The 19589-nt window shown below is 48.0% G+C and overlaps 1 protein-coding gene across 2 annotated transcripts in view; it reads left to right on the top strand.

Annotated features, from left to right (window-relative positions):
* Positions 1-19589, top strand: part of LOC137528058 (granzyme A-like) — a 66802-nt gene that overhangs the window by 15357 nt on the left and 31856 nt on the right. The window contains exons 1-2 of one of the 2 annotated variants that reach the window (XM_068249299.1): positions 13219-13303; positions 16410-16551. In XM_068249299.1, coding sequence (XP_068105400.1) covers positions 13249-13303; positions 16410-16551 — 197 coding nt within the window. In that variant the 5' untranslated portion in view covers positions 13219-13248. Of the gene's footprint in view, positions 1-13218; positions 13304-16409; positions 16552-19589 lie in introns of those variants that run through there. The other variant, XM_068249309.1, reaches the window with a different exon arrangement.

Below are 19589 nucleotides of genomic sequence, written 5' to 3' on the forward strand. Positions count from 1 at the left end.
TGTTTCCTCGACACCTGCGGCACCACAAAGGGGGAGGAGGAGGAAGAAGAGGAGTTGTGTGGGAAAGTAGAGGAGTCAGACTCGGATGACGTTTATGAGGAAGGTGTTTCTGTGGAGGAGGAAGAGGCGGCGGCGGCGGCGGCAGAAGAACAACCACAGCAGCCATCACAGGGGGCTTCTGCTGCTCCACGTTCCCGTGGTATTGTTCGTGGCTGGGGGGAGGAAGAGGAGTTGCGTGACGTCACTGTGGAAGAGCAAGAGGAGATGGAGAGTACGTCTGGATCCGACTTTGCGCAGATGGCCTCTTTCATGTTGTCCAGCCTGTTGAGGGACCCCCGTATCAAAAAACTCAAGGCGAATGACCTGTACTGGGTGGCCACGCTACTAGACCCTCGGTACAGGCACAAAGTGGCAGACCTGTTACCAACTCAACACAAGGCGGAAAGGATGCAGCACTTGCAGAACAAGCTGTCAATGATGCTTTACAATGCATTTAAGGGTGATGTGACAGTACAACGCAATAAAGGTACCACTGGCAGTAATCCTCCTCCTCCTCCCCAGTCCACGCAGGCAAGGACAGGACGTTCCAGCAATCTCGGGGTGATGTCGGACATGCGGACATTCTTTAGTCCAACGCCTCGCAGTAGCCCTTCGGGATCCACCCTCCACCAACGCGTGGACCGGCAGGTAGCCGACTACCTGGCCTTAAGTGTGGATGTACACACTGCGACTGCGAGCAGCGACGATGAACCCTTGCTCTACTGGTTGCGCATGCTTGACCTGTGGCCAGAGCTGGCCCAATTTGCCATACAACTTCTCTCTTGCCCTGCCACAAGCGTCCTGTCAGAAAGGACCTTCAGTGCAGCTGAAGGCATTGTCACTGAGAAGAGAAGTCGCCTAAGTCATGACAGTGTTCAGTACCTGACCTTTATCAAAATGAATGAGGCATGGATCCCGGGGGGCTACTGCCTGCCAGAAGACTAAGTCAATCCCCACACAGCATCTCTGCCTGCAGGCCGCTTGACTGCCTTCTCCGCCACCACCAACAGGGTTCAGGACTCCAGGTGGATTTTCACCTGATCGAATTTGGTCTGTTCATAATGAAGCAATGACCTTATCACCTTTGGTGTGCCCCCAACACTCTCATATAGGTCATTGCTTCATTGTGATATGCAAGCCCTTTCACAGCGGCAAGGGAATGATCACGAAGGGGAGTTGAAACATGTACATGCCTTTTGTTTTGTTGTTGCAGCCATAGTGCAGCCAGAAAAAGTAGACAGGCATGTACACGCACCAGAAAAATTCTTCTTCTTTTTGTAAGCGGCCACTCAGTCCTGACCCTCACTGATAAAAAATTCCAACTATAAAACACTTTCCTAGCAGAAAATGGCTTCTGAGAGCAAGAAAAAGATAAAAAGGGGAATTTCTTATCAGTGAGGGTCACACTGTAGTCACTTCCAGTCTGAGTCAGGACTGAGTCAGCCACTTACATACCAAATATTTAACTCTTTCAGGCAGAGAAAGAAAAAAAGGAACACAGCATAGTTATTTGTGTGCTAGGCACTGTACATACAGTACACATGTCTATCTCATCATGTCACGTTACTTTGGGTATCCTTTAAGGTGGAAAAGTACTATTGAAACTATTTTCGAGTATTTTCTTGCTTGCTAATTGATTAAAAGACATTTTATTAACAAGTTTGAAAATATTTGCCTAGGATAAAACTCAGGAGTTAATTGCATATGGGCCCTACTGACTCCACCCCAATACTCTCTAGATTGTAAGCTCGCAAGGGCAGGGCCAGGGATCTCCTCTCTTATCTATGCAGTACTTACTTTACACCATGCATAAACTATGTATTTTTTAGTACTGGTGTTGCTGGATTTACAATTGTACTATGCAGGCAGGAGGACATATGTTTGGGTTTAGTACTCTGTACTTTATGCATTTGACTGTTTAGTACTCTGTACCAGTGGTGCACAGCAGAGCTCGAATATTCGAGTAGCTCGAATATTCGAGCTCTTTTCCAGCTATTCGAGCTCGGTATTCGAGCTCCGAATAGCTGTAGCTATTCGAATGGGCTATTCGCGTACACTCGAATAGCCCATTCACTATTCGAGCTATTCGAGCAAACGGCGCTATTCGAGCTCGGTACCGAGCTCGAATAGCGTCATAGCCCAGATTGATGTCCTTAGAGCCAATCAGAGGGCTCCCAGGCCCTCTGACGGCAGCCAATCACAGAGGGGGACCCTGGCCAGCCCCTACCCTATAAATAGCGGCCGCCATGTTACGTTTCTCCGTCCTTGCCTGAGACTTGCATAGAGAGAGAGTTGCTCCTTTGTGCTTTGGCTTAGCAAGAGCTTTATTGTGGTCATTTACCTAGCGTTTTTGCTCACATACACCTCCTATACACACCTATATTGTTGTTAGTTAGTTAGACATTGTATTTTAGTTAGTAGGCTTTTGTGTTACATAGAGACAGGCCAGCTGCTGCAGGCTTACAGCTTTAGGCCTCAGGGCCTGCCTGTGTGGGCAGCTGTCCTCCTGTCCTCTGTTTATTTCTCTCTATTCTATACCAGTATTTCTGCTGTCCTTTACTACTGATTGTATTAGTATTGTAGTTATATACTGTAACTGTACTAGGACACTCACTGTCACTGTTCATAGGCTACTAGCTGCTCCTGCGTGTGTGCACTCACTGTCTGTGTACACACTACACACACTCTATTTCCAAGTTCTGATAACTGATTGATTATTGTAATTGAATATTGTAATTAGTTAGTTGTACTCACTGTTACTACTTACTGTACTAGGAGTCTAGGACACTCAGTCACTGTTCATAGGCTACTAGCTCCTGCGTGTGTGCACTCACTGTCTGTGTACACACTACACACACTCTATTTCCTTCTGATAACTGATTGATTATTGTAATTAGTTAGTTGTACTTACTGTTACTACTTACTGTACTAGGAGTCTAGGACACTCAGTCACTGTTCATAGGCTACTAGCTCCTGCGTGTGTGCACTCACTGTCTGTGTACACACTACACACACTCTATTTCCTTCTGATAACTGATTGATTATTGTAATTAGTTAGTTGTACTTACTGACTGTTACTACTTACTTACTTACTGTACTAGGGACACTCACTCAGTCACTGTTCATAGGCTAGCTCCTGCGCGTGTTTGCGCGTGCGTGCACTCACTGTCTGTAGTGTACACACACTAAATTTACTTGTGATTACTGATTATTGTAACTGCTAGTTGTACTTCCTGACTGTTACTACTTACTTACTGTACTAGGGACACTCACTCAGTCACCTCACCCACCAACCCACTCCATTAAAGTACCCCACTTTTCACCCGCCCTCTTAAAAAACTTTTGTCTATACGCCCAAAACATCGAAGATGTCTGGAAGTGGCAGCCAGCGCGGTTTGGGCAAGGGGAAGGGCAGCAAGGGAATCAGGAGGAGAGGGAGCAGCATTGTGGCAAGCCGCAGGCGCGGGCGCGCCACCATGCACAGTTCCGCAGCAGCAGCAGCAGCGTCAGTGGCTAACATTCCTCCCATAGCCACTGGCCGTGGACGCCTTGGGCGCCGCCCAGCAGGAGCATCTGCAACTCACGCTGCAGAGACACAGCAGCAGCAGCGTGTAGCACCTGCTCCGATTTTCCTCCAGCCGGGTCGGAAATGTCCCATTGAGGAAAAGCATGCAGACACTGTGGTGCAACTCATGACGGAGGATGAGCAGCCCGCCATCAGCTCTGCATCTGAGGCCTCCACCCTCACCACCACCACCACCACCCCTGTTCGCAGCAGCCGCCCAGCAGGGTCTGGGGAGGAGGCCAGTTCACCGTCACTCGCCGACCTGTCATTCAGCAGTCTTTTGACCCCAGGCATCATGAGTAAATTGTCTGCTGTTGTTGGCGATCTTGAGGAGGAGATGCTGATGGGCACTTTGGGGGATGAGGGATTGGACAGCAAGACTGTGGCGACAGTCAAGCAGCCCATCCATGCATCAGGAGAGGAGTTTGGGGGGTCCTCATCCCAGCAGGACATGTTTCAGGAGGGGGAGGATGTTGATGACCCGGTGACAGACAGAGACTGGGTGCCACCACCTCCAGGGGATGTCGTCCTCAGCAGCTCTGAGGAGGAGGAGGAGGATGCTCTTGTGGGCCTTGCAAGGAGGCGCATCATTGCAAGCATTGGCAGCAGCAGTAGGCAGGTCCCACAGCCTGCTGGTGTCTCAGGCTCAGCAGCAGCAGCAGCAGCATCTGCCAGTACCACCACCAGCCGCACCCAAGCCCCCCAAGCCCCACCCCCAACCACCACAGGGAGACAGGCAGCAGCGCTTCCATGCCGTAGGGGGATGTTTCTGTCACCAATCTAGCGCTTTTTCACCATGCCCACAGTGTACAGCAAGTACGCCACTTGCAACCACTGTCAGCGGAAGTTGAGCAGAGGTGCAGACCCCTTAAAGTTCTGCACCAGCTCGCTCATCAACCACCTTGCTGCGAAACATTTCCACCAGCATCAGGAGTTCCAGAGGCTGAAGGCATCTGGTGCTGGCAGTGGCACCACACCCATCACTGCACAGCCTTCAGCAGCAGCAGCAACAGCAGCCACCCGCCCTCCTGCTCCTCCAGCAGCACCAGCAGGAGTGCGGAAACGCACTGCTCCTCCCCCCTCTGCAACTCCTGCCGCCGACACTGAGGCCTGTTCTGGCAGCCAGTCCTCAGTGGCCTCCTCCGCTGTGTCTGCTGATTCCCGTGCCAGCAAAAGAACACGCCAGTGCCTTTTGAGTGAGTCCTTCCAGGGGGTGGTTAGGGCTCTGCCTCCCAGCAGCCGTCGCGTGCGGCAGCTGAACGGCTTGCTGGCACGGGCCATGTGCTCCCAACTCCTGCCGTACACGCTCGTGCAGGAGGGGAGCGACATTCGTGCGCTGCTTGCTTGCGCAGCCCCAGACTGGCAGCTCCCCAGCAGACACTTTTTCTCCCGCAAGGCCATTCCTGCACTGCACCGCTTTGTGATGGCCAATGTGGAGCGAGGGCTGGAGCACGCGGTTGGTGAAAGGGTCCACGTCACCATGGACTCCTGGAGCAGCCGCTTCGGGACAGGCCGCTACCTGTCCTTCACTGTCCACTGGGTCAGCTTGGTGGAAGGGGGTGAGGATGGGAGAGCAGCAGCGGGCACAGCAGCAGCAGCAACACAGTGGGTGGTGCCACCCCGCAGGGTCAGGGGAACTGCAGCAGGTTCCTCCGATCCTCTGCCATCCTCCGGCACACCTGGCCAAACCCCCCGCCTCAGCAGCAGCGTGAAGGCCCGCCACTGCCAAGCGCTGCTGCACTTGGTCAGCCTTGGGAAGACCAAGCTGACGGCAACCCATGTGTTGGCCAAACTCCAGGAGCAGGAGAGGATTTGGCTGACCCCCAGAAGCCTCAGAGTCGGAGAGGTGGTGGCCGACAATGGGGCCAATCTGGTTGCCGCAATAGACAGGGGAAACCTGAGCCACATCCCTTGTCTTGCCCACGTGCTGAACCTGGTAGTGCAGAAGTTCTTGCGCACCTACCAGGGGATGGGCGAACTGCTGGAAACGGCAAGGAACGTTGTGCGTCACTTCCGGCGCTCGGCTGCAGCCTGTGCGAGCCTGGAAGACGTGCAAAAGGAGCTGGATCTGCCACGCCATCGGCTGATCCTTGACGTTCCGACTCGCTGGAACTCCACCCTGGCGATGTTGGAGCGTCTGGTTGAACAGAAGCGCGCTGTCAAACAGTACCTTGCCCTGGCCACTGTTTCCGCCGCTCAGAGAAGGGACAAGACCAGCAACATCCCGTCCATCGTCCCCGATGATGACTGGAGGCACATGCAGCAGGTGTGCTTAGTGCTGGCTCCCTTTCTGCAGGCCACTAACATGGTGAGCAGGGACCATGCTATGGTCTGCGAGTGGGTGCCCCTGGTTTGTCTGCTGAACAGGGCCCTCGATGCTTTGCTGGAACAGGGAGCGGCAGCCTTGGACCAGCAGGAGCGGCAAGCAGCTGCACAGTCCACCTCTGAGGGGGAGGAGGAGGAGGACTTGGTGGAGGTCCCTGACCTTGCTGCTGATGAGGGGGAGCAGCACAGTGCAGCTGAGTTGGTGCGGGGGTGGAGAGAGGATGAGGCTGACGAGGCAGAGGAGGAGGATGAGGACAGCAGCACTGCCGTCGATGTGCCAGCAGACGTGGCCCGCCTCTTCCCAATGGCAGCGCACATGCTGACGTGCCTGCGCAGAGACCCCAGGGTGATCCAGATGAAGCAGAGGGAGGACATCTGGATCAGCATGATGTTGGACCCACGCCTCAAGGGGAAGTTGAGCCAGTTCCTGCCGCCTGCAGGAGGAGACCCAGCGCAACAAATAAGGAGCTTGCAGCAGGCCCTTGTTGAGCGCTTGGAGGAAGCCTTCCCCCAGCCTTCCACCCCCACTGTCCAGCAGCCAGCACAGAGGCAGCAGCAGGTGCCTGCATCCAGCAGCAAGCGCCCCACAGACCTGCTGTCTCTCAGCCACGAGCTCTACAGGACTGTAGAGGCTCCGGCAGCAGTGACTAGAGAGGAGGTGCATGCAGCAGCATCCTCCACCGGTCACAGCCAGCGCCTGACCCGCATGGTGGCTGACTACATGGGGTCCTACAGCGGGCTTGACAGCGATGCCCCTGTTGATCCCATGGAGTATTGGGTCAAGCGCCTGGAGATCTGGAGCGAGCTGGCGCAGTACACCCTGGAAGTGCTGTCCTGCCCCCCTTCCAGCGTGCTGTCCGAGCGCTGCTTCAGTGCAGCTGGTGGCGTGGTCACCGAGAAACGCTCACGTCTGTCTCACAAGTCTGTGGACAGACTGACGTTTCTCAAGATGAACCAGGCGTGGGTGGAAGGCGAGTTCCTGGCCCCTGTTGTCGGCGAGAGGGGGACATGAACTGTCTAAGAACCATCGTTAATGTGCCTTACCACCCTTTACCACCTCCTGGCTCCTGCTCACTAAGCCAGCCTGGTTCACTTTGACTATTACGTCGCCTGCAGCCACACATTTTACACCTACAGTGGGCTGCTGTGTGCTGCTGCTGCTGTCTGTCTTTGTTTCCCACCGCCAGGGTACACAGATTTACCTTCTGCTGCCACTCTGCCACCAGCTATTACGTCAAAAAATAGCTATATATCTGTGTAATTTCTTTTACAAACAAAACCAAAAAACCATTAAAAAAAAAAAGGTTTAATTTTTCTGAGGTGCCCGGGTTGAAAACTGTGTTGTCCCAGTTGTGTATTGGACACAATGTGGGCTTCACGACCGCTGTCTGGGACCTCCTGTTGTGTTTATTTACGGCCTGGTATCACCGCTAGGTACCAGGGCTATTATGTCACGCTGTCTACCTGCTGCCACACTCACACTACTCCTCCATTACTCCTGCTGCTGCTGTCTGTCTGTGTTTCCCACCGCCAGGGTACACAGATTTACCTTCTGCTGCCACTCTGCCACCAGCTATTACGTCAAAAAATAGCTATATATCTGTGTAATTGGTTGTAAAACCAAAACTACAAAACCATTACAAAAAAAGGTTTAATTTTTCTGAGGTGCCCGGGTTGAAAACTGTGTTGTCCCAGTTGTGTATTGGACACAATGTGGGCTGCACGACCGCTGTCTGGGACCTCCTGTTGTGTTTATTTACGGCCTGGTATCACCGCTAGGTACCAGGGCTATTATGTCACGCTGTCTACCTGCTGCCACACTCACACTACTCCTCCATTACTCCTGCTGCTGCTGTCTGTCTGTGTTTCCCACTGCCAGGGTACACAGAATTACCTTCTGCTGCCACACTGCCACCAGCTATTACGTCAAACAATAGCTGCTCACATAATTACTCCTCCATTCCTCCTCCTGCTGCTGCTGCTGTCTGTCTGTGTTTCCCACCGCCAGGGTACACAGATTTACCTTCTGCTGCCACTCTGCCACCAGCTATTACGTCAAAAAATAGCTATATATCTGTGTAATTGGTTGTAAAACCAAAACTACAAAACCATTACAAAAAAAGGTTTAATTTTTCTGAGGTGCCCGGGTTGAAAACTGTGTTGTCCCAGTTGTGTATTGGACACAATGTGGGCTGCACGACCGCTGTCTGGGACCTCCTGTTGTGTTTATTTACGGCCTGGTATCACCGCTAGGTACCAGGGCTATTATGTCACGCTGTCTACCTGCTGCCACACTCACACTACTCCTCCATTACTCCTGCTGCTGCTGTCTGTCTGTGTTTCCCACTGCCAGGGTACACAGAATTACCTTCTGCTGCCACACTGCCACCAGCTATTACGTCAAACAATAGCTGCTCACATAATTACTCCTCCATTCCTCCTCCTGCTGCTGCTGCTGTCTGTCTGTGTTTCCCACCGCCAGGGTACACAGATTTACCTTCTGCTGCCACTCTGCCACCAGCTATTACGTCAAAAAATAGCTATATATCTGTGTAATTGGTTGTAAAACCAAAACTACAAAACCATTACAAAAAAAGGTTTAATTTTTCTGAGGTGCCCGGGTTGAAAACTGTGTTGTCCCAGTTGTGTATTGGACACAATGTGGGCTGCACGACCGCTGTCTGGGACCTCCTGTTGTGTTTATTTACGGCCTGGTATCACCGCTAGGTACCAGGGCTATTATGTCACGCTGTCTACCTGCTGCCACACTCACACTACTCCTCCATTACTCCTGCTGCTGCTGTCTGTCTGTGTTTCCCACCGCCAGGGTACACAGATTTACCTTCTGCTGCCACTCTGCCACCAGCTATTACGTCAAAAAATAGCTATATATCTGTGTAATTGGTTGTAAAACCAAAACTACAAAACCATTACAAAAAAAGGTTTAATTTTTCTGAGGTGCCCGGGTTGAAAACTGTGTTGTCCCAGTTGTGTATTGGACACAATGTGGGCTGCACGACCGCTGTCTGGGACCTCCTGTTGTGTTTATTTACGGCCTGGTATCACCGCTAGGTACCAGGGCTATTATGTCACGCTGTCTACCTGCTGCCACACTCACACTACTCCTCCATTACTCCTGCTGCTGCTGTCTGTCTGTGTTTCCCACTGCCAGGGTACACAGAATTACCTTCTGCTGCCACACTGCCACCAGCTATTACGTCAAACAATAGCTGCTCACATAATTACTCCTCCATTCCTCCTCCTGCTGCTGCTGCTGTCTGTCTGTGTTTCCCACCGCCAGGGTACACAGATTTACCTTCTGCTGCCACTCTGCCACCAGCTATTACGTCAAAAAATAGCTATATATCTGTGTAATTGGTTGTAAAACCAAAACTACAAAACCATTACAAAAAAAGGTTTAATTTTTCTGAGGTGCCCGGGTTGAAAACTGTGTTGTCCCAGTTGTGTATTGGACACAATGTGGGCTGCACGACCGCTGTCTGGGACCTCCTGTTGTGTTTATTTACGGCCTGGTATCACCGCTAGGTACCAGGGCTATTATGTCACGCTGTCTACCTGCTGCCACACTCACACTACTCCTCCATTACTCCTGCTGCTGCTGTCTGTCTGTGTTTCCCACTGCCAGGGTACACAGAATTACCTTCTGCTGCCACACTGCCACCAGCTATTACGTCAAACAATAGCTGCTCACATAATTACTCCTCCATTCCTCCTCCTGCTGCTGCTGCTGTCTGTCTGTGTTTCCCACCGCCAGGGTACACAGATTTACCTTCTGCTGCCACTCTGCCACCAGCTATTACGTCAAAAAATAGCTATATATCTGTGTAATTGGTTGTAAAACCAAAACTACAAAACCATTACAAAAAAAGGTTTAATTTTTCTGAGGTGCCCGGGTTGAAAACTGTGTTGTCCCAGTTGTGTATTGGACACAATGTGGGCTGCACGACCGCTGTCTGGGACCTCCTGTTGTGTTTTTTTACGGCCTGGTATCACCGCTAGGTACCAGGGCTATTATGTCACGCTGTCTACCTGCTGCCACACTCACACTACTCCTCCATTACTCCTGCTGCTGCTGTCTGTCTGTGTTTCCCACCGCCAGGGTACACAGATTTACCTTCTGCTGCCACTCTGCCACCAGCTATTACGTCAAAAAATAGCTATATATCTGTGTAATTGGTTGTAAAACCAAAACTACAAAACCATTACAAAAAAAGGTTTAATTTTTCTGAGGTGCCCGGGTTGAAAACTGTGTTGTCCCAGTTGTGTATTGGACACAATGTGGGCTGCACGACCGCTGTCTGGGACCTCCTGTTGTGTTTATTTACAGCCCTGGTATCACCGCTAGGTACCAGGGCTATTATGTCACGCTGCCTGCCTCATTGACTGCATGCTGCCACACACTCATCCTCCTCCTCCTGCTGCTGAATTTACCTCCTGCTGTCTGTCTGTGTTTCCCACTGCCAGGGTACACAGAATTACCTTCTGCTGCCACACTGCCACCAGCTATTACGTCAAACAATAGCTGCTCACATAATTACTCCTCCATTCCTCCTCCTGCTGCTGCTGCTGTCTGTCTGTGTTTCCCACCGCCAGGGTACACAGATTTACCTTCTGCTGCCACTCTGCCACCAGCTATTACGTCAAAAAATAGCTATATATCTGTGTAATTGGTTGTAAAACCAAAACTACAAAACCATTACAAAAAAAGGTTTAATTTTTCTGAGGTGCCCGGGTTGAAAACTGTGTTGTCCCAGTTGTGTATTGGACACAATGTGGGCTGCACGACCGCTGTCTGGGACCTCCTGTTGTGTTTATTTACGGCCTGGTATCACCGCTAGGTACCAGGGCTATTATGTCACGCTGTCTACCTGCTGCCACACTCACACTACTCCTCCATTACTCCTGCTGCTGCTGTCTGTCTGTGTTTCCCACTGCCAGGGTACACAGAATTACCTTCTGCTGCCACACTGCCACCAGCTATTACGTCAAACAATAGCTGCTCACATAATTACTCCTCCATTCCTCCTCCTGCTGCTGCTGCTGTCTGTCTGTGTTTCCCACCGCCAGGGTACACAGATTTACCTTCTGCTGCCACTCTGCCACCAGCTATTACGTCAAAAAATAGCTATATATCTGTGTAATTGGTTGTAAAACCAAAACTACAAAACCATTACAAAAAAAGGTTTAATTTTTCTGAGGTGCCCGGGTTGAAAACTGTGTTGTCCCAGTTGTGTATTGGACACAATGTGGGCTGCACGACCGCTGTCTGGGACCTCCTGTTGTGTTTATTTACGGCCTGGTATCACCGCTAGGTACCAGGGCTATTATGTCACGCTGTCTACCTGCTGCCACACTCACACTACTCCTCCATTACTCCTGCTGCTGCTGTCTGTCTGTGTTTCCCACCGCCAGGGTACACAGATTTACCTTCTGCTGCCACTCTGCCACCAGCTATTACGTCAAAAAATAGCTATATATCTGTGTAATTGGTTGTAAAACCAAAACTACAAAACCATTACAAAAAAAGGTTTAATTTTTCTGAGGTGCCCGGGTTGAAAACTGTGTTGTCCCAGTTGTGTATTGGACACAATGTGGGCTGCACGACCGCTGTCTGGGACCTCCTGTTGTGTTTATTTACAGCCCTGGTATCACCGCTAGGTACCAGGGCTATTATGTCACGCTGCCTGCCTCATTGACTGCATGCTGCCACACACTCATCCTCCTCCTCCTGCTGCTGAATTTACCTCCTGCTGTCTGTGTGTTTCCACTGCCAGGGAGCACATACAATGGCGCTTCCAACATGCGTGCGCCACCAGCTATTTGTTGTTACGCTCAAAAATAGCTGCATTTCTTTAAAAAAAAAAAATGAAAAGAGAAATAAGTGAAGAAGAAGAAGACGATATAGGAGAAGATGAAGAAGAAGAAGATGAAGAAGAAGAAGATGAAGAAGAAGAAGAAGAAGATGAAGAAGAAGAAGAAGAAGAAGAAGAAGAAGAAGAAGAAGAAGAAGAAGAAGAAGAAGAAGAAGAAGAAGAAGAAGAAGAAGAAGAAGAAGAAGAAGAAGAAGATGAAGATGAAGATGAAGAAGAAGATGAAGAAGATGAAGAAGATGAAGAAGAAGATGAAGAAGATGAAGAAGAAGAAGATGAAGAAGATGAAGAAGATGAAGAAGAAGAAGATGAAGAAGATGAAGATGAAGAAGATGAAGAAGAAGATGAAGAAGATGAAGATGAAGAAGATGAAGAAGAAGATGAAGAAGATGAAGATGAAGAAGATGAAGAAGAAGAAGATGAAGAAGAAGAAGAAGAAGAAGAAGAAGAAGAAGAAGAAGAAGAAGAAGAAGAAGAAGAAGAAGATGAAGAAGATGAAGATGAAGAAGAAGATGAAGAAGATGAAGAAGATGAAGAAGAAGAAGATGAAGAAGATGAAGATGAAGAAGATGAAGAAGAAGATGAAGAAGATGAAGATGAAGAAGATGAAGAAGAAGATGAAGAAGATGAAGATGAAGAAGATGAAGAAGAAGAAGATGAAGAAGAAGAAGAAGAAGAAGAAGACAATATAGAAGAAGAAGAAGAAGATATAGAAGAAGAAGAAGAAGATATAGAAGATAAAGAAGAAGAAGAAGAAGAAGAAGTATATACAGTACTGAACAAAATTCTGGACACAACTTCTCTTTTCACCTTTTTTTTTTTAAAGGAACATCCCCACATAATCACTTGCTGTTGTTACTTGGAAAAAAATATGTTTCTTGCATCATTCACCCTCAAAACAAGTGTTGGGAAGCTATTTAAGGCCAATTCGAATAGTCAGCTCGAATAATGAGCTCGAATACCGACTCGAATAGTGAGCTCGAAGTCCGAGGTCGAATCGAATAGTAAAATTTATTCGACTCGAATATTCGACTGACCTCGAATAATTTACTATTCGAATTCGACCAAACTCGAATTTTAAAAAGGGGTATTTGAGCACCACTACTCTGTACAGCACCATGGAATATGTTGTCACTTTATAAATTAAAAAATAATAAATAGTAAGTTGTCTTCCAGCATTCTGTCACTGTGGACGTTATTTCATGACTAGTAACTGGAAAGACCAGGAAGGTGTTACACAAGAGAATTGTGTGATGGAAGTTAGGGGGCAGAGCTCAGGGTGTTCCTATTACAGTGACCAGACCAACCCTGCACCAATCAGACTTCTACAGCTTTCAGCTATGGCTCCGCTTCATCAATATAAAAGCTACTCTAACTTCTCACTGTATTGTGCATTGACCACACAAGTGACAACACTCTGCAGTCACCATGAGGGTTTTCTTGCCACTATTTGCTGCAACATTCACCTTACTCATCCATCCATGTAAGTATACATGCCTGCATTTTATAAAAGCAGTAGTTGTACCATGTTAGTCACTAGTACTGCTTTTTTTATAATAAGGCTTATTTTGAAATTGAGTTACAAACTGAGGGACAAAATTCAGGTAAACTGTTTTAAATACTGTATGTTAAAAGGTAGGTCGGGTCCATGGATTGTCGCTGATGCCGTATTCCTAAAAAGTTGATGTCATATTCTAACCATATTCTAACCATACAGTCTGTGTACCTTAGCAGAAATTGAGTGTTACCTGGAACATATGGCTATTATTTTATTCCCTTTTCCTCCTAAAGTTTATTCCTAAAATATATGTTTTACCAGTTTAACATAACTTTTCAGCTCTCTGCACCTGAAAATGTACCAAAAATTGGATGAAAAAGTGCAGTCAAAATAATTCAGAGTATTTTCTGCCTTGCTATTGGCTGAAAAGGCATTTCATTGGTAAGATGGGAAATATCACCTAGGAGAAAAATTGGATAAAAACTAAACTGGATTGGGCCCATTGGGCTTGATTTACTAAGACAAATAGCATGCCTTATCCAAATTAACACTCCTTATCAAAGTTAACACGCCTTATTAAAGTTAACATGCCTTATCAGAGTAGTATAGCGAGTGCTACAAACTTATGCCTACTAATTGGCACTCCACTTGTCCTGCCCTGAGCCCCTGCAGGTTCGTAGCGCTCGCTATGCTACTCTGATAAGGCGTGTTAACTTTGATAAGGCGTGTTAACTTTGATAAGGTGTGTTATCTTTGATAAGGCATGTTAACTCGGATAAGACACGCTATTTGTCTTAGTAAATCAAGCCCATTGTGTCTATTTATCACTAGGACAGTGCTCCCTGTTTCCCAGTATAGGGCTCAGTTGTGTAGTATGTAGGCTTGCAGCAAATCACTGTATGCAGTACTCCAGAGAATCTGGCCTCAGGTTTGATACTTTACTTACTAAAGGCAAGGCTCTGGATAGCATAGACCCTTCCTGTTTCTCCATCTGGCCCATCATTCCAGCACTGTCAACCCGAGTAGCTACTGCCTGGACATGCTTGTAAAGGACTTGCACATGCCCTTTAGGGATGTGTGAGTCTTCAGAACTACTCTGGGACTAGGGATGGTTGGAAATGCCAATTTCCAATTTCATGCAAATTCCAATTTCTGCTAATGACGATTTCTGAAGTTTCTTGTTGGTCATTTTTTGGCTAAATTCTTCCAAGTTGACTCAGAAGTATTGGACCAATCAGAGAATGCAGAATTTTACCACGGGAATCGGAATAATAATTAGGCAAATCACAAGACTAAGGAATATTCGGTAGCTTCCAAGTCTTGTGATTGGTCTAAAATTACTACGGTAATCTGCTTTTTACAGAACAAATTCTGCATTCTCTGATTGGTCCAATGCTTCTAAATTTTTTGTAAGTGCAGCTATGGACCTAATAAATGGGAGTGTTATCAGGGGGTGTGCGTGGCCTGGGACTGTGCATGCGCAGTAGCCCATGACTGAGCTGAGATGAAGAGTTTATGGGGCTGACAGCAGCATAGTGGAGGTGTAACGTTTGCGGAATCGTTTCCGTGGTCAGCACACCAGACGTGCGCTGACGTGGCGGAAATCCTCCACAAACGTGTAATTGGGAGAACCCAGGTTAGGTGCAATGCACCAGTAGAGGGCAATTCCCACCAGCAGATGGAGCTGTGGAGTGCAGACGAGCACAGCCTCTGCACGGCCACAGATGCCAATTGGGAATTGTACAAATAAGGCAAAGTAGGGCACGGTAGCCCTCTAAGAGAGAGAGCACAGAGACTAAATGTGCGTTCCCCAATCTAGCCCCCACCCAGCGGCGGTGAACACACATCTGCAGAAACAAAAGCGGGAATGCAATCGCAGGAGAGAGGCGATTGCCAACAGACACCAGACTGAGAAGGACAGAGCATGAGAGTAGCAAAGGCACAGCAAACAACAATGAGACGATAAGGAAAATAACAAACGCTAGCTAAACGCGAACACCGCACTCATTCGCAACAGCGAACGCATTTCTGCACGATCACCGCGCGTTAGGCGCCCAGTGATAAACGGGCTACCCTAACTAACCAATGACAGACAAACACGAAATAGACAACGCGAACGCTTGCTAAACGATTACCTCACCGAGCCTACAGCAAGCGTTCGTATCAGACAAGACAGACAGACAGACAGATGGGGCTGCCAGTAGCAACCGCTGCTCTGGCCAGCATCCATAAGGCAGAGATACAGAAGGAGGCACTGCCACTACCACTAGGGCAAGTGCGATCCAGACAGATGGAGCAGCCAGCAGCAACCGCAGCTCTGGCCTACACTCCCAGACAGACAGAACGATTCTCTGTCGACCGCCACTGGCGACAAGGCAGCGAGACACAGAAGGAAGCATTGCCACTACCATTAGGGCTAATGCAATCCAGACAGATGAACAGAAGAGGCTACCAGTAGCAACCGCTGCTCTGGTTAGCACCCCCAGACAGACAGAACGATTTCCTGTCGACCACCGCTGGTGACAGGACAATTGCAACGCAAAGACTGTACAGGCAAAACAGATAATACAATCTGACTGCACTAGAGGGAATGCCTAGTACAGTCCCAAGGAATTACTCTAAGATAATCTTTGACAAACAGGCAAGGCAGACACTCTAGGAGTGTTTAGCAGTAACAAACCATTAAGATGACCAGCAAAGGATTCTGGGAGAACATGGTATTTATACTGCCAGCCTTCAAAGGAGGCAAGTAGGCAATGTGCATAACGAATGTATGCAAATTCCTCAGCAGCAGAGCAGGTCTGAAACTTGCAAAGCAAAGACAGGTCTCTTTTCCAGAGACCTGCAGCCCTCCGACTTAAGGAATGGTCAAACAGCTGTCTGTCTGTGCAGACAGCTGAGCGGATCATTACAGGAGGTAACTAGGAGAACAACAAGGGAGCTAATGGACTACAGGAAGCTGGAAAAAGCCCCAGGTAAGTAAAAATCCTTTTCTCCCAATCATCTCAGCTATACTTTAACATCACATATTTCTTTTTATTGTTACATCTTACACTTTATTTATATTTCCTTCTTTGTAAATTATTTTCAGATGTGTGCATGGAAATCATCGGAGGAAAGGAGGCCATACCTCATTCAAGGCCATACATGGCTTATATAAATACTCAAGGATACACGTGTGGCGGTACCTTGATTGATTCGAGATGGGTCCTGACTGCCGCTCATTGCAGGATGTGAGTATTTGATTCACTGAGGATTTTACTACACTTTGTAGGCTGATTTATAAAATGAGCAGAAACTACACCAGTGCAAATTTACACATCGTAGTTCGCATCTACGCAACTAAAAGCTTTCATCACTTCACTGCAGATGCGAAGGGTGGGGTGGGCCAGGAGGGACATGTGTCCCCAGGCGCAGAACTGTAAACGCACTCCATGCGTCTTAATTTTTTTTTTAAATTGAAGTCAGTGTGTTGTCTGTCCATGATGTCACATGCGTGAGCGAGTTGCTGCTTCGCAAGAGGGGAGAAAGTCCCCGGGGTTAGGTAAATTCAAGTGACTCGAATGTGAAAGGGGGATGGGTACGCGGAGAGCAGAGCTAAGTCTTTCTGATGACTGCAGTGGCAGGTTTTCCAATGCGGTCTTGTGTTTCTTAGCCCGGGAATTTTTGTTTTTAAATATCTAGCTCTTCACTTGAGCCTCATGTGAGACACTCCGCTCAGTATAGGATCCCCTTCCTCCCCTACATCATCTGAAGGTCCTCTGACACTCAGCACAGACTGTAACTCCCTCTGCACCGTTTACATCCACACCTCCTCTGACCTAAGTCTTGTAACTTGCCGGGCTCCAGAGACAACAAAACAGCAAGGAATGGAATGTGCACTTTCATTTATTGCGGTGGCTTCCTCCCTGCTCTTATCAAATCAAATCAAGGATAGCTTTATTGGCATGACCAAGATTCATATAGGTATTGCCAAAGCAGGGGGAAAAAGGGGACATGGAAGGGGGTGGGGTAGGGGGACAATGCCTAAGCAGTCTGTGGACAATTTTAGGTTTACAGTCCCGTTATGCTCCTCTCAGTCTGTGGCATACATAACATAGTGTGCAGCAATTGTCACCGTGGATTCCTCTTCTCCCAGTATCTCTGCACATTGATTGTTCTGTTTGTTACAGTATCTTTGCCTGCATTTCAGCAGACCTGCTCTCCACACACAATGCCACACTGTGTAAAATATGATGCGTAATTGAGTACAAGAGGTGCTCATCCTGTGGAGACTCCCTACCATTTCACTGTATGAATGAAGATTGTCAGCTGGCTGCAGTGGAGATGGCTCTAGATGGCTGTAAAACTGTCGTGGCACTACAAGTGAGCAGTGTTGCCAACTCATCCCTTTAATTACTGACACATATGAATTATACAGGTTTTGTGGCTAGGTAGATGCAGTTAAAGGGGAACTGAAGAAAGAGGTATATGGAGGCTGTCATGTTTATTTCCTTTTAATCAATACCAGTTGCCTGGCAGTCCTGCTGGACTAATTCTCTGCAGTAGTATCGGAATAACATCAGAAACAAGCATGCAGCTAGTCTTGTCAGATCTGACTTTAAAGTCTGAACCACTGAAACACCTGATCTGCTGCATGCTTGTTCAGGGTCTATGGCTAATAGTATTAGAGGCAGAGGATCAGCAGGGCTGCCAGGCAACTGGTATTGCTTAAAAGGAAATAAACATGACAGCCTCCATACACCTCTCTCTTCAGTTCCCCTTTAAGGCACTGATTAGCCTCAGAACCTGTATAACTTAGATGTGTCAGTAATTAAAGGGATGAGTTGGCAACACTGCAAATGAGAGCATGGCCCGTCAGTGATATAGCTATAAAGGTTCAGTAACTCCTGACTTCCACAACTCAATTCAGCATTCTCTGTCCTCTATAAATTGATTTATTGCATAACGTACTAGTTTCAGTATGTATGCCTTGTGTTGTTAGTTTTAGCTACCCTGCCAGTGTTTATAGAGCACTTGTTCTATCAGTGCATGTTGCAGTCCAGTTTGTTTTAATAGGACATTGTATACAGGGGCGTAGCAATAGAGGGTGCAGAGGTAGCCACCACATCGGGGCCCTTGGGCTAGAGGGGCCCCAAGGGGCCCATCTTCAACCACAGTATTAGCTCTTTATTGGTCCTATGCTGATAATATTCACTTCTATAGATGATTAGAATAGCAGTGATCATTAACACACTGTTTCCCATCCCTTTCTTGCACCTCTGACACTGTGGTTGTCCTTGGTGTGGCGTATCAATTGTTATGTATAGAGAGCTTGGGGGGCCCCAATCCAAAACTTGCACTGGGGCCCACAGCTTCTTAGCTACGTCACTGATTGTATAGATATTGACCCTTATTCAATTGTCTTTTCCCGCTGAGTTTTCTCCCAGAAAATATTTTTTTATCTTTGCTTTACAAAAAAAGTACTTGCTTGCTGGTGACTTAAATGAAGCCTGCAGTGGGGTGATAAAGTGTGCTTTTACTTACCGGGGGCTTCTTCTAGCGTCCCGTACTCTTGAAGGGCCCTCAATGTCCACTCGGTCCCTTTCATAGACCTGTTGTCAGCACTGGTAAATTCTGCAATTCAGCTGGGGCATGCCCTGTGACGCATGCGCTGACCTGAAGGTGTGTCTCCTCAAACAACAAGAACATTCTGTACATGTGCAATTACAAATCTTGTCGAGCTGCATGATGTGCAAAATGCTCCTGGCAAGGGGAGCGCACTTGAATAGGTGCACCACCCAGGTCAGCCCATGCGCAGAAGTGTGTTATCTGCCAACTGGTGGAATTTATCAGGACTGACAGTTGCAAATTGGAGGGGACCTGGAGGACAGAGAGGGATCTTCAATACTATGGGAGGCTGGAAGAAGTCTAAGGTAAGTACTGTAAAAGCCAACTTTTTCACCCCGCCTCAGACTTCCAATAAAATGCAGTTTATTGATAAGATGTAAACAAATCACCTAGGAGAAAATTCAGGTGAAAAAGTTAATAGTGTTGCTGAATCAAAAACTCCTAGTAGCCTCTATTAGAAACGTTTTCACTGAACCCTAACAGTTGACAGTTGGATTTAGGAGGTTAAAGACATCATGTGTCAGAGACTCAGAGGTAAGGGCCCGTTTTCACTCGGATAGTGATGCGAATGCTTCACATCAGTTCCGCTGCTGGCCGCATCAGTTCCGCATTTCCAGATGCGGAAGTGTATTGGAGGAGATGGAATGCAGGTGCTGGCATT

The sequence above is a fragment of the Hyperolius riggenbachi genome, chromosome 1, assembly GCF_040937935.1.
Source record: "Hyperolius riggenbachi isolate aHypRig1 chromosome 1, aHypRig1.pri, whole genome shotgun sequence".
Classification (NCBI taxonomy): Eukaryota; Metazoa; Chordata; class Amphibia; order Anura; family Hyperoliidae; genus Hyperolius; species Hyperolius riggenbachi.